Source organism: Syngnathus typhle, linkage group LG11, assembly GCF_033458585.1.
Source record: "Syngnathus typhle isolate RoL2023-S1 ecotype Sweden linkage group LG11, RoL_Styp_1.0, whole genome shotgun sequence".
Classification (NCBI taxonomy): domain Eukaryota; kingdom Metazoa; phylum Chordata; class Actinopteri; order Syngnathiformes; family Syngnathidae; genus Syngnathus; species Syngnathus typhle.
Window position 1 is genome coordinate 5,932,437 of NC_083748.1, and position 13,323 is coordinate 5,945,759.

A 13,323-nucleotide genomic window follows, 5' to 3' on the forward strand; every position below is an offset into this window, starting at 1 on the left:
ACATTAACAACACTCTTCTCATTGTCACACACACAGCATGTTTAAATACATAATTTAGAAACATAACATGGTTTATGTACAAGCAAAAAGTTACACATAATGCCAGTATTGGTGTCTTGCAAATGTTCAACCGACCAAGTTTTTTCAAGCGGTGTCATTTCAGTTCATCATGTTTTTTTTTTTGTCTTTTTATCTTCAGATGACGGCTGTCTGGTGACTTTTCCTTTAAAAATCTTGGTGACTAAAGAATGAGACATGCTGAAGAGGTTTCATGAATCTCCAATGTCCAACTGCTCTTCACGCAAGGCTACCTAGTCCTTCTTCACCTCCAGTGCAGTGCTAGTGGACGGAGGGATAAGACCGGCGGCTGCTATCCTGTTTTCACTTATCAGGAAATTAAAAGTGGCACAAGCGTTGGGCTGAAAACCAAAACAGCAGGGATGTAAAGATTATTTGGTTACAAAATCTACTAATGTCTATCCACAACCTCCCCCCTACACAAATCTTAACTTCCTATATATGGTGACTAGAATTTCTTCCTAACCCTAAAGGACACCAGCACTGCTGTGCCAATCTTTACCGTGTCTTGCACTTCCACAGCGATGCCTTTGCGCTTAAGGAGAGCCAGAACAGACGGATGAATACGTTCGAGTCGTGCACCCGTGCCCAGGACGAGAATCTCTACAAAAGTAAAATTGGACATATGATGACACAGCCTTTTAGGAGAACTTGTCAAGTAATAAACCTGAATTGTTACCTATGTGGGGTACAATCATGTGGAAAAGTGATACACTTTCTTCTGTGATATCGTTAGAATTCCCAACCTGTAAATTATTAAATATTGTTTATATTGATGATATTAGATATATTTTAATAAAGAGCGAAGTGATTTTAGTTCACCTTCCACTGCAGGATGGAAGGAGGGAGCACTGCACAGGGGCCAAACACTTTGTTGCCATCAATGTTGAATCCTTGGGGGCTATAGCTGTAGATCATGATGCCGCTTCCTGGCTCCCTCTTCATAACCGACACTGTGGTACGCTGATACATCTCATCATCACTCGGGCCCAAACGGTGACCCCGGGACAGAAATGGACTGCAAGAAACGTGGTGACAACAGCCCAATTCCATATGTCAGAACAATGCTGTAATGATGTTCCATCAGTCGCTACTTTGGGGCTATTGCAGAAAAAATGCTCTGGATTGAATGCACTCATTTAATTTAATTAGCATGATAAAAAAAAAATCTGGATTTTAGAACAACTTTCAGAAACAAATGAGTTTTTTTTGTTACCTTATAATCGCCAAATATATAAATATATCTGTTGAGTTTTGTTTTATCATTGTCGCTCATTGGGAAGTTTTATAACAACGTGAGAAGGTTCCGTAGAGGTATAACAAAATGACATCGTTGAGTTAATTCTTCCTCCCGTGTGCCTTAAAAGCTTGATGAAATCGTTTGAATAAATACCGTTGTACCTGAGGAAACCCGGTTTTGTTCTGCAGGACAAGATTAACCTTGGTGATGATCTCTGAAGGAGGATTTTGGCACACACCACACCGGCCATGTTGACAGCAGTGGGGGACGATAATCAGTGTGGGACCGTGGCGCAGATCTATTCCAGTATTGTGTAAGGGAAACTAATCGATCAATTCACGTTTATCAATGACGCTTTCAGCTATAAAGAACAGTCATATAATATGGATTTCGTTTTTAATAATATAAGGACGATGCACATTGATATGTGTATGATGGACTGATGGTATGCTCATGTCCACAAATAAAGCAATTAAAAAGACGAATATGTCTGCTTTTGACTAGTAGGACTAGGGGCGTTTCTTATCTCAATAGCACCCTCTAGCGACATTGAACGGTAACAGTCTCAGGTCAGGTGATCAGATCTGAGCTGCATTGTAAATAGACAGCAGGGACCCACCGGGGCAATGCTTCCTTCGTAGCCTCTTTAAAAACACTCCCCGAAGGTCACTTATTCCCCCCTCAGGGACTTGTTATCGCCACACTAAAGGCTTCCCCTTCTGCTCGGCTTCCTTTTGTGGCTGATCAACATGTACCGCTCCCTGTACGCCTTCCGATCAGCGGAGCCCAACTCGCTGCACTTCGCGGCCGGAGAGAGCTTCCTAATCCTGGAGAGGAGCAACAAACACTGGTGGTTGGGCTCACGCTGCAGCTCGGGGGAGACCGGCTATATCCCCTCCTCGTACATCGAAAAGGTTCAGGTAAATCTGGTGAATGAAGAAAAGATGCGCTGGCGTACTGGATCGTTCCTGGGAGGGGTTGGGATGCATCGGGACTACTTTTCGAGGCGGCTTTGCGCAGTAAAATTGCAATGCTTATACATCTGGCTATTATAAATAAATATCACTCCAAGAGTACAACGTTTGAAATAAAGTGTAGGTAGACGTGCAGTATTGTTTACAGACTAGTAGGTAATATGCATGTATAGGTAATAAATGGTGGAATTAATTGGAAACATGTAATATTTGTCAAATGTGGGTCAATATGTCAAACCTTTGCTGTGCTTCTTGCCATTATTATTGATGCTCCTATTAGATACCACAAGTCTTCTTTAAAATTGGTTGCATTTAAAAGTGCCACAAAATATAATGAAATAACTGAAAACAAAGAGTTAGAAAAGATTAAGAACTTTTGAGAACTACTGTTTGTTTCCCCTCACCCCAAGTCAAATGGGATCGGTTCCAGCTCAGCCACAGCTCTAACAGGGCAAGGACTGTAAAAAATGGATGACTGTTACATTTAATTCATCATTTCATCTGTATATCTCAGCCAAGTAGCCTCCTTTTCCTAATTTTTCATGTTTTCCATACAATCGGTCCCTCCCACATGTGCGGTGTTCCAGGGATGCACTCATCAGTGAACGAGTCCCGGCATGTGACCTGCGCCACTCAGGAATGAATGCTTCTGCCACATTGGCTTCAATGAGCTCCAATTGGGAGTCTTGTTGAGCATGTGTGACACAGGCTGAAAGGCTGCTTTTTGTTAGATAACCGACCCAGTTTCTCTTTCCTCCAGTCTCAAACAAACTCACACATGCACAGTACATAGCCATCGGCAATCATTTTGCTCCGTTGTGTTTAAAGTTTTATGCAAGCATGAGTAAATATTTAATTCCTACAGCTCCTCATTTTCTTTGCTTTTTCTTTCTGTTGACCAGGCTCCAGAGCAGGATGAAGTGTTGCAGTCCATTGACAGAGCCATTGAAGGTATCCACAATGTTGCCTTAAAGAACGGAGGCAAATATAATCTGGAACAGCGGGATGTTCTCCAGTGAGTAGAAATTTCCATTTCCTTCAGTTGCATGCGCTTGTTTAGAAATAGGACGTCCGGACATGCCAAAATGTCATGGAAAGAAACTGAGAATGTGACATCACTAAAAAAAAAGCAACAGGTTAAGGATAAGGTCAATTTGTTCATTATTAAAATACATTTCTAATGAGAAATAATGTGAATTGAAATAATCCCTTCCAGTATTGACCCTTTAGTCCATAGTACAAAAGTGGCTATAAAAAGTCTACACACCCCTGCTCAAGGTATTTGCGACATTAAAAATAAGACCCAAGATAAAACATTTCACTTCATTGATGTGACTTATAACCTGTGGAACTCAATTGAAAACAAAAATATATCTTTTAGAGAGAGGGGTGGTACAAATAAACAAAAGTGCACATCTTCTGTTGTAGAAAGTTGATCCATCACAGAAAGGAGACGCTTGCACGGCGGAGCATATCAGGACACTCGCAAGGTCTCCCAGCATCCAACAGTGAAATCTCTCTCAGCCAAACCCCTCCGCTGCCCAATGGCCTTCATCGAGACCACGGAAGACAGGGAGGTGTCCCCTTATCGGGAAGCATGGACAACATGCGTGGAGAGACGGGTTTCTATCAGGTGACATGAATGTTTCGCAAAAGCGGATGTTGACATCATGTTATAATGTTTCTGGAGAATTACAACAACAAAAAAACAGCATATTAAACAAACAACAAGAGTCCTAGTCTATATCAACCTGCAATACTTGATTTCAAATAATCTCTTGTGCACAGTTCTGAGGAAATCACAATGTCCCATCACTACCTGGTTCAATGTATTTGTAACCATGTTTGTTTAAATATATTACTGAATTCCCACTTTGGTGTTTGTTCACACTCACCCGCATCCCTCCATGCAGGTGCCCCCGCAGCCTCGCCGCGCGGCTCCAATCACGCCGCCCCCTCCTGAGAAACAACGCAACAGCCGGCGTCCAGGTCAGTAGGCGGTGGCATGGATTTATCAGCGGCGATCGTATTAGAATAATCAGGATGAGTCCTGCAGAAAATGTTTTAAAATAAATGCAGGACGTTTGCTGTATCATTTGAGATGTAAAATGCGCTTATATTTTTATTATTTATTTTTATTATTTATTAATATATATTTTTTTCTTATATTTATTTCTATTGATTGTACGGTTGCCTAATTGGAGCTTGCTCTCTCTCGCCTTTTTCTGCAGAGCCAGACATCCCCTCCAGATTGACTTCTCTCCCGCCATCCCCGGTCCCCTCCCTTACAATAAGCAGCACCTCTTTAGAGTCTGCGTCGTCCTCCGACGTCAGCCTCCCAAGTGTTTCCAGCACACCACCTCCCCCTATACCGTCCCGCGTCAAGCTCGCCGCAGCTCCATCCGAGCCCACTGCTCAGTCAGTCCCGGCCAAGAAGAGCCCGGCCCCGCAGCCCCCACAGACCCCGCAGACCCCCGTGACAGAGGAAGAGGCTCTGGAGAGCGAGTGGCCGGTCGCCCCGCCGCCGATGGATGAAAACAGCCCCTCTTCCGCCGAGCCGGTTCCCCCGACCATCGGTGCCGAGCTGATCGAACTGGTGCGGAAAAACACGGGCTTAAGTTACGAGCTGTCGCGAGTGGCCGTCGGGGTGGTGGTGGGCCACCTGCAGATCACCCTGCCTCATTCCTCCTCCGCCCTGGAACATGTTCTCCTGTCGCTGGTGGAGAGCAAGGTTAGACTTGTTTTCTTTGTCCCACGTGCGCTCAAAAGAGAATGCCGCGGACGTCTAGAATGTCAGCTGAAGCTGCTTTTAGCTGTGAGAATGTCGGGGGGGGGCGTTTATCATGTCAGTCACTCGTTTCCTGTGTCGAGCTTGATACATGAAACGCTTGACCTCCACCAAGGCTTAAACATTTGTCACCTGTGGTTCCAAGGGAACAAGATGTTACGAGATCCTACATATCCACAACACATTACAACTCGATCTTATGACATTTGATATCTAAACATATTAAGAATATATTTACTTTAGCCATACAAATCTGAGTTGTTCTTTGCAGATGATAAAGAATATATGCAGTTTAGTATTATTATATTTTCTGTCCTCAACATTTGGATTCAAGTATCATCATTTCATCACTACTTTTTGTTCTCTGGTGATTTACGTTGTTTGTTAGCATTAAGCTAAATGGACATTGAAAAGCCAATGTTAGGTTGTTCTAACCACACAACATGTAGTTGATATCCACATCATGGGACCATATCCGTGCAGGATCTTGGCGCTGCCCTGCCACGAGGTCAACTGTGTCACGATGAGCAGCGGCTGGAAGTCATCTTCGGGGACTTGACCCGCCACCGGGATGACTCCCAGCAACGCAGTTGGGCGCTCCACGAAGATCACGCCCTCATTGCGTGCTACCTCGAGGAGCTCCTCAAGATACTGGTAAAACGGATGAACAAAAGCGCGTGATTGTAACTGCTCAGTAACTTTATGGCAGTATTGCATATTCAAAGTTATTGTGATTAGTACAACTGTAACTAATGATAATTTCAAAAACCGATTTATTTTGGGGGATTATTTTTTTATTCATTGATTAATCTGTAATCGGTGAAACATATTTTATAAAACCACTTCTTAAAAACCAGAAGATTATTTCAAATTGACAGAGCAGAGATGGTGTTTTCCTGGTGAAGTGTAGTGCCCCGGCAAAGCTAGTTCATTGTTGACACAATTATTATTCCTCGCACAGCGTAATGAAAGAGTTTCAGTCGGATGAATTTATAATCCGCACACAGCACTCCGATCCAGATCCTGCCGGAAATACCAGACATGTCTGATGGGATCAGACAGGCCAGTTTACAGATCCGACCATGTTATTAAAGACTGACTCAGTCAACTTGACAGCCTGCCAAATCTTTTAGGTTGGCATTTTCCCTACCGACTAAAACCCACAATCAAGCTGGGGCTCTCAGATGAGCTTTTCATGCACCCAAAGATCCCCTGGTGTGTTCAGGGACAGCATCCAGGGAACAGATTACAGAGGAAAGAAAGCGCTATGTATTGTTGTTGATACAAATAAAATGTGTGTCTGTTTTTTAGACTGATGCAGATCCCGAAGTGTCTAAGAGGATGTGCAAGTCCGGCAATTATGAGAATGTGCTCTCCCTGGTTTCCTATTATCAGATGGTAAGGATACTGTTTTAAAAATCATCTTTGAGAACCATGAGTGAAAAATTGGTCGTCACGGTCGCTATCACATGACCCGCGCAGGAGCTTCGTGTGTCTTTACGGCTGCTGCTGCTCAAAGTGTTTGGCGCCATGTGCAGCTTGGATGCTTCTCTTATCTCCACCCTCCTCAACTCCATCCTCCCTATGGAACTCGCCAGGGACTTACAAACCGACACGCAAGGTGGGTGATTCTTTTTTTGGTCATTTGTTGGATACGCATATTCATCGCTCTTGTGTGTTGTCTGTTTGTTGCTCAGAGCACCAGAAGATGTGTTACACAGCCTTGGTACTCACTATGATTTTCTCAATGGGGGAACAGGTGCCATATCACCACTATGGTAAGACTCTTGGTAATGAGAAACATGATGTAATGGGGCAACTTAGTAAATGACGAGAAAATTATTTAGTATTTACTGTGACCCCACATTTAGGATACCGTAGCATTGGTCACATACAGAGTTAAAAATGTATCGTACATGCCTGCTATCATTTTGACATGGTCCTCTCCTCTCCCTCGCCGCGTTCAGAACACTTAAACGGCGACTTTGTTCTGTTCCTGCTGGATGTGGTAGAGGACGGACATCCCTCCGACCCAACCGAGCAGCTGCCCGATCTTTTCCTCAACCTGCTGCTGGCCTTCAACCTGCACCACACAGGTGACTGTGAAACACAATGCTCAGTGCATGAATTCACACCGTTTACATACCATCACGTCTACACAGGCCACAGAACAGATCAGGGGTTTACCTCTCGACTTTACTCTGACTCATTTCCCGGCATGTCTTTGTCACGCAGCGCCGAGCAACAACATCATCATGCAGCAGCTGAGGAAGAAGAACGTCAAGATTCTGACTGAGAAAGTGTTGCTGCTTCTCAACCGAGGAGGTGCCTGATTGTTGCACACGTATCCGTCCTCCTGTCTTACGCATCTCCGTCACTGTATGTACACTCCTCCGCAGATGACCCCGTGTGTATGTTCAAGCACTTGCCGCCCGCACCGCACGCCGTGCTCAAGTTCCTGCAGGATGTTTTAGCCAGTCGAGAGACAGCGGATATCTTTTACCGTACTGACATGATGGTGATGATTGACATAGCGGTGCGGCAGATCTCTGACCTTTCACCTGGAGACAAGGTGAGCAAGGGAATCACTTATGCTTAGGATCACTTTGATGATTACCTGGCCTGCTTGTATCAAAATTAGTTATAGGAAGATGAAGCTTCAAACTTGCTTCATGAACCAGTATTTATACTATTTGACTCCACTAGATGGCACTGTTGGGTTAAATGAAGGGGTTTAAGAAATGGTATTTCCCTGTAAATAGTTTCCACTACGTTTCTCTTCTTCACTATCTCCATCCAAAGCTCCGCATGGAGTACCTCTCCCTCATGCACTCCATCGTGCGCTCGACGGATTACCTGGACCACCAGCACCGGCTCTCGGACCTGCAGGGGGCGTTGCAAAGGATTCTCAGGGAGGAGGAAGACCCCGGGGAAGATGAAGGGAGCGCGACGGCCAAACAGATGGATAAGCTTATTGTGCAGCAGATCTACAAGGAGTTCCCGCAGATCAGCATGGGTCAATACTGACCATAGCAGTATCACCAGGGCTGCCGCCAAAAGTCAAGTACTACATTCTAGGGCCCTATTCAATATCACGCATATCACACACTGTAGTCCACTGCAGAGAGGTGCGGTAGGGAAAAGTGATGCCCTGAATGCAGAGAGACGCAATCACTTATATGCCAGTGTTTCCTTGGACTTGTTGTCCACTGCTGCAGCATGCATGGGATGTGGTAGAATTGATATATTTTCTTTGAGAATGGTGTGTTTTGATAATTGAATGAGGGGGGAAAACATGACAAATGCACAAAAACAGCGAGGTAATAGCTTGAGATAACGAAATAGAGGCCAAAATAACATGCTGTTTGACTTGTAAGCAATAATTAGCCTCAATAAATGCGTAGTTTTCTTCTATTAACGTATCAGAAAAAAGTAGGTCATTCTAACCAAAAATGCAGTCAGGTTTCAACCAGTTGCAATAATGCCATGTAATTACAATGTGCTCAGAGCAGTATTTTCCTTACAACATATCTATATATATATCTATAGTCTATTAAAACTGACTGCATACTTTACCCAACCCCAAGGCACTTCATTGTTTCAAACGCCATTGAAATAAAGACGAACAGGATAAACAGGTTGAGTGCTCTTAACAAATTTGCTTTTAGCAAAGTAACTTGTCTTGTGTGCTGATTTATACAAAGCTCCTCAAGCATCAGGGTCAGTGACTTCATAGCTTAAGAAAATACAGCGTATTAAACCACGATGCAATTTACCTGCAATGGAGCTTTGTAGCTTTAGCTGATGTTCTGCAGTTATTGTCTTGAGAAAACGCTGCTGCGTTTCATTTAGTATCTACTGAAATTCATATCTAATAATTTAACAGAAAGAAATATTCTTGATTTATTTACATTGTGTTGTCATTGGTTGTGTCCTCTCATATTACATGTTAATAGATGTCTGTGACATGGTTTATTTGTCTGGAAATATCTCTTAAACGCTAAACATAATCCTGAAGTGATGATATCTGATATTTTTTTGTATTGTGTTCCGAGATCTGTTCATCAGTTGTGTGTTTGTTTACAGCCATCGTGAGCGAGAACATCTCCCCTTCCTTAACTAAAATATCATTCTAAAAGAAACTAATAAAGTTATTTTTAAAAGTGAAAGTTGTTGGAATAGTCATGTTTTTTTTTAATACATCCATAAATGTCTAATGTTCTAATTTAAGATAGTTTAAATCAAAAACACAAAACATGAACAGCAATAAGAATTGGGGTGTAAAAAATAGATTTTTTTGTGGCCTCATTTAGAAATCCCTATAATAATTTGCAATAGGCCTACAATCATTTTAATTGTAATAATTACAGTATTGCATTATATTTGCATTCCTTTGGTAACTGAATGAAATAATTTATTTACATTTAAAAATTGAAGAAATTAGTAATATAGAGTATATGTGAAGGAATATTTACGATTGATTCAATCAAGAACAGTGGTTAAGCCGGACAACAAACGCTACCGCACTGGATTTGCTGTGTGTTACAACCAAATCCGTCCGGGTCCATATGTGGGTGAAAGGTTCAGCGGTTAGAAAGCGACTCAATTGCCAAAGATTCCTCTCGTAGCTGCGTCCGACTAGGTGAGCAAATGTTCTCCTCCTTTGTGTTACTACATGCATAATTATCCTCACAGTCTTTGTGTTTTTCTTCATAGCAGAAAGTCACAATGTCAAAACAGCCGCAGCCGATCAGCCCAATGAAGAACTTCTTCGCTGGCGGTTTCGGTGGAGTCTGCCTCGTCTTTGCGGGTCACCCCCTAGATACCATAAAAGTAAATCGTGTGTGCATGAGGCAAAACATTCGCGCCGTGACTGGCAACTTTTATTTAGCTGCAAATGTTCATGCTGCTAAAAAATCGAGCTGTACCTTGACCTACATTCACGTGCACGTCTCATCCCAGCACACTGCAGACTTTGCATAGTATGAATGACTGTAATTGTGAGATGATTAATGGAGCAGTTCCCAATGAATACCAAGGCACCGAATTCACAGCCTGCCACCAACATCTACACCTGTCAATCAAACACAAGCTCTTTGTAAAGGCACTTCTGAGATGGATTTATATTTCTTCCCTCAGGTGCGTCTCCAGACTCAACCAAAGCCCAAACCAGGGGAGAGCCTCTTCTATAAGGGGACAATAGATTGCTTCAAAAAGACCTTAGCTAAAGAGGTAAGCATTCGTGCAACTTTATCTTGAGTTTAAATCCTGTATTTGCTTGAATAATGGTCAGAAGCACAAAGTATCATACATAACAGGTGTCTTCCTGTGCATACTATGCTAATTTTTGCAGGGAGTAAAGGGGCTATACAAAGGCATGGCGGCCCCCATCATCGGAGTCACACCCATGTTTGCTGTCTGTTTCTTTGGCTTCGGTTTGGGCAAGAAATTGCAACAGAAAAGCCCTGATGATATCCTCACGTAGGTCACTAATTTGCATCTGTGGTACTTTGGTAGTTGCCAGCACTGAGGGGGATGATTTTTCTAACCCCTAACCCTAACCCCCCCCCCGACAGGTATCCACAACTGTTTGCTGCAGGCATGTTGTCCGGCATCTTCACCACAGCCATCATGACTCCTGGCGAGCGAATCAAATGTCTACTGCAGGTTAGCTTCTTCTTCCTGATCTTTTATTCATTTGTGGGCAGTATGTTCCAGACATACAATAAAGGAAAATACATCATCTTGAAGATAGATCATATACCCACCAGGTGGTGCCAAAGTCATGCTTGAGTTGCCTTACATAAAAGAGAGACTAGCTTAAAAAATATAAGTGATCAGAAAATCACATTTAAAATCATCGTTTGATAAATGTGCTCGTGTCTGTGTGAAGATCCAGGCTTCGTCTGGGAATGTGAAGTACGCCGGGCCGATGGACTGTGTCAAACAGCTCTACAAGGAGTCGGGAATCAGAGGAATCTACAAAGGCACTGCGCTGACTCTATTGAGAGGTGCCGCTTTATTTTGCCTTGCGATTAAGTTTTGCCTGCGGGTGTACATTCACCGTTATTGAGTAGCATTGACTTGTGAATGTGTGTGATTCAGACGTTCCTGCAAGCGGCATGTACTTCATGTCCTACGAGTGGTTGAAGAATCTTCTCACACCGGCAGGAAAGAGGTGAGGACTCTCGACGGCTCAAACGACAGCTCGTTAAATGAGACGGAACCCCAACGTGTTCTCTCCGTCTCCCTCCCTCACACCCGCCTAGTCATAACGAACTCAGCATTCCCAGCGTGCTGTTTGCCGGAGGGATGGCAGGAATATTTAACTGGGCCGTGGCCATCCCCCCCGATGTGCTCAAGTCTCGTTTCCAAACAGGTACATGCCAGTTTAAAATATCCACCAGAGAGAGTGTTTGTTTGGTTTTTCTTCTCCTTTCTTCAAAATGTTTTGTTTGTGCCAATCACTATAGCGCCTGAAGGAAAGTATCCCAATGGCGTCCGGGATGTTCTGCGTGAGCTGATCCGAGAAGAAGGCATTGGCTCCTTATATAAAGGTTTCAATGCTGTCATGCTTCGAGCTTTTCCTGCAAACGCTGTGAGTATCAAATTATTATTTTTTTGACATATTCATCAATATACGTGTGTATTGCAATAATTCTCAAAATGTGGCACAGACAGTTTGATTCATTTAAAAAAAAAATTAACATTTAATTCAATTGAGCAACATGCGTAGTTGACTTAGAATCTAAGTCACTCTAATAAATCTTTTTTTTCCGTTTGTGTTCCCAGGCTTGCTTCTTAGGATTCGAACTCGCAATGAAATTCCTGAACTGGCTGGCACCCAACATGTGATGGAATCGCTCTTAGAGTGCATTAAGTAGTACACACACACACACACACACACACACACACACACTAGGAATCTATAATTTTTCACCGATTTCCAATTCTCTACTTGATTTTGTCTGGGAACTGTGGAAGTGGGTTTTGGAGCAAATCTTATTTCCTCAAATAGTGGCCCCATCCTGATAGATGCTGTGTCTCAGTTAATTAGTGTTTGTCATTTACTTGAAACTATGAATATGCTCTTCTCCATAATTCCTCCTTTTTGGTAAGATGGATAGCAACTGTATTTAACTCAGATCTTAGACACACGGGCATTAAAGGACCCAGTTGCTAAACAAAACAGCAGCACCTACCAAAGCACGAAGACTTTTCCTGGCTGTCACTATGTGGGTTGTCAAGGAGGTCTTTCTACTGTACCCAAGATTTGATTCATATGTGTATAACATTTTAATCAAATATTTATGATATGATGAAATAATTGTGACCCTAACTACATTGTCGGTTGCGTGGAATTGTCTATTAATAATGTCTTTAATTATCTGTAATGAACATTGTAGACGTCAACAATGTTTTTGAGTATTTGTAATTCCATTCGTGATATCTACAATTCAGTTCCAGATATTAGCAAGTTAATTAAGGTTTCTGAACTTCTATATTTAGCAAAACTGTAGTTGTGGATATCGGAAATGTTCTTTTTGACTAGACAAAAGAACAGCAGAAAAAATCCACATGGCACAGCTCCCTGCATTATTCTATTGAATACATCATTGGCTTTGAAACGGGAGTTCAGAACACTCCAGATAAATTCTCCCAGTCCATTAAAAAACACATCTAAAATATATATTAATGAATTCTTTATTTTATTCATAGTTGACCAGGAGAATGTATGTAAATGTATTGAAAAAAATCTCTTTAGCCACTATATGAGGAAATAGGCTCACTCCTGTTTATTTTCTTCTGCGTCTTTTTTTTTTTTTTAATAGAAGGCAGTGATGGAGTGATCTGGATATTTTGTGCCTTACCTCTCTGCCTTACGTGAACATATCAGGGAAAAAGGTGCATTTGTTTTTGTAGCGTGCCCTCACGTTTGCGTCAATGTCTCAGTATGTTGGATGGGACATTAGTGCAATTGTGGACTGTGTGTAGTTTACTTGCCGTGCGTACATAAAGTCCAAAAAGGATTGTGTCATTTCTTTGGCCTTTTGTTTCACTGGGATGTGTCCAGTGAGCAGGCATTCATTCATTGGGAAAGGTTGAGGTCAATACTTTCCAACAGCCTGGGTTCAATAATGAAATCAATAAAGTGAATGTGACGAATGCAGTAGAAGGGAGTCCGTGTGTAATCATTTGGGGCGAGGGGGAGAGGGCCCGATTGATGCTTTGTTTTACGGGAA

At 42.6% G+C, this 13,323-nt stretch overlaps 3 protein-coding genes and 1 long non-coding RNA gene across 6 annotated transcripts; 2 read left to right on the forward strand and 2 right to left on the reverse strand.

The window, feature by feature from the left end:
- Window positions 1-15: 15 nt before the first annotated feature.
- On the reverse strand, window positions 16-1,635 carry ndufaf3 (NADH:ubiquinone oxidoreductase complex assembly factor). 2 transcript variants are annotated; one of them, XM_061291465.1, is made up of 5 exons: window positions 1,480-1,635; window positions 901-1,096; window positions 758-824; window positions 581-681; window positions 16-419 (listed from the first exon to the last, which is right to left on the reverse strand). In XM_061291465.1, the coding sequence occupies exons 1-5, from the start codon at window positions 1,566-1,568 to the stop codon at window positions 312-314; spliced, it is 561 nt and encodes a 186-aa protein (XP_061147449.1). In that variant the 5' UTR covers window positions 1,569-1,635; the 3' UTR covers window positions 16-311. The 2 variants fall into 2 exon arrangements, with proteins under 2 accessions (XP_061147449.1, XP_061147448.1); XM_061291464.1 differs by having other exon boundaries at window positions 746-824.
- Window positions 1,636-1,867: 232 nt separating this feature from the next.
- LOC133162307 (NCK-interacting protein with SH3 domain-like) lies at window positions 1,868-9,249 on the forward strand. The gene is made up of 13 exons (XM_061291425.1): window positions 1,868-2,238; window positions 3,195-3,307; window positions 3,721-3,925; window positions 4,206-4,281; window positions 4,524-5,023; window positions 5,564-5,734; window positions 6,392-6,478; window positions 6,563-6,701; window positions 6,778-6,858; window positions 7,048-7,176; window positions 7,316-7,405; window positions 7,480-7,652; window positions 7,883-9,249. The coding sequence occupies exons 1-13, from the start codon at window positions 2,068-2,070 to the stop codon at window positions 8,105-8,107; spliced, it is 2,160 nt and encodes a 719-aa protein (XP_061147409.1). The 5' UTR covers window positions 1,868-2,067; the 3' UTR covers window positions 8,108-9,249.
- LOC133162347 (uncharacterized) lies at window positions 3,845-4,731 on the reverse strand. The gene is made up of 3 exons (XR_009716208.1): window positions 4,594-4,731; window positions 4,188-4,342; window positions 3,845-3,976 (listed from the first exon to the last, which is right to left on the reverse strand). It is a non-coding gene; the product is annotated as an uncharacterized LOC133162347 (long non-coding RNA).
- Window positions 9,250-9,567: 318 nt separating the features above from the next.
- Window positions 9,568-13,256, forward strand: slc25a20 (solute carrier family 25 member 20). 2 transcript variants are annotated; one of them, XM_061291450.1, is made up of 10 exons: window positions 9,568-9,722; window positions 9,800-9,913; window positions 10,220-10,312; window positions 10,434-10,561; window positions 10,657-10,747; window positions 10,974-11,091; window positions 11,186-11,258; window positions 11,350-11,459; window positions 11,554-11,678; window positions 11,873-13,256. In XM_061291450.1, the coding sequence occupies exons 2-10, from the start codon at window positions 9,809-9,811 to the stop codon at window positions 11,933-11,935; spliced, it is 906 nt and encodes a 301-aa protein (XP_061147434.1). In that variant the 5' UTR covers window positions 9,568-9,722; window positions 9,800-9,808; the 3' UTR covers window positions 11,936-13,256. The 2 variants fall into 2 exon arrangements, with proteins under 2 accessions (XP_061147434.1, XP_061147432.1); XM_061291448.1 differs by having other exon boundaries at window positions 9,571-9,722; window positions 9,797-9,913.
- The last annotated feature ends 67 nt before the right edge of the window (window positions 13,257-13,323 follow it).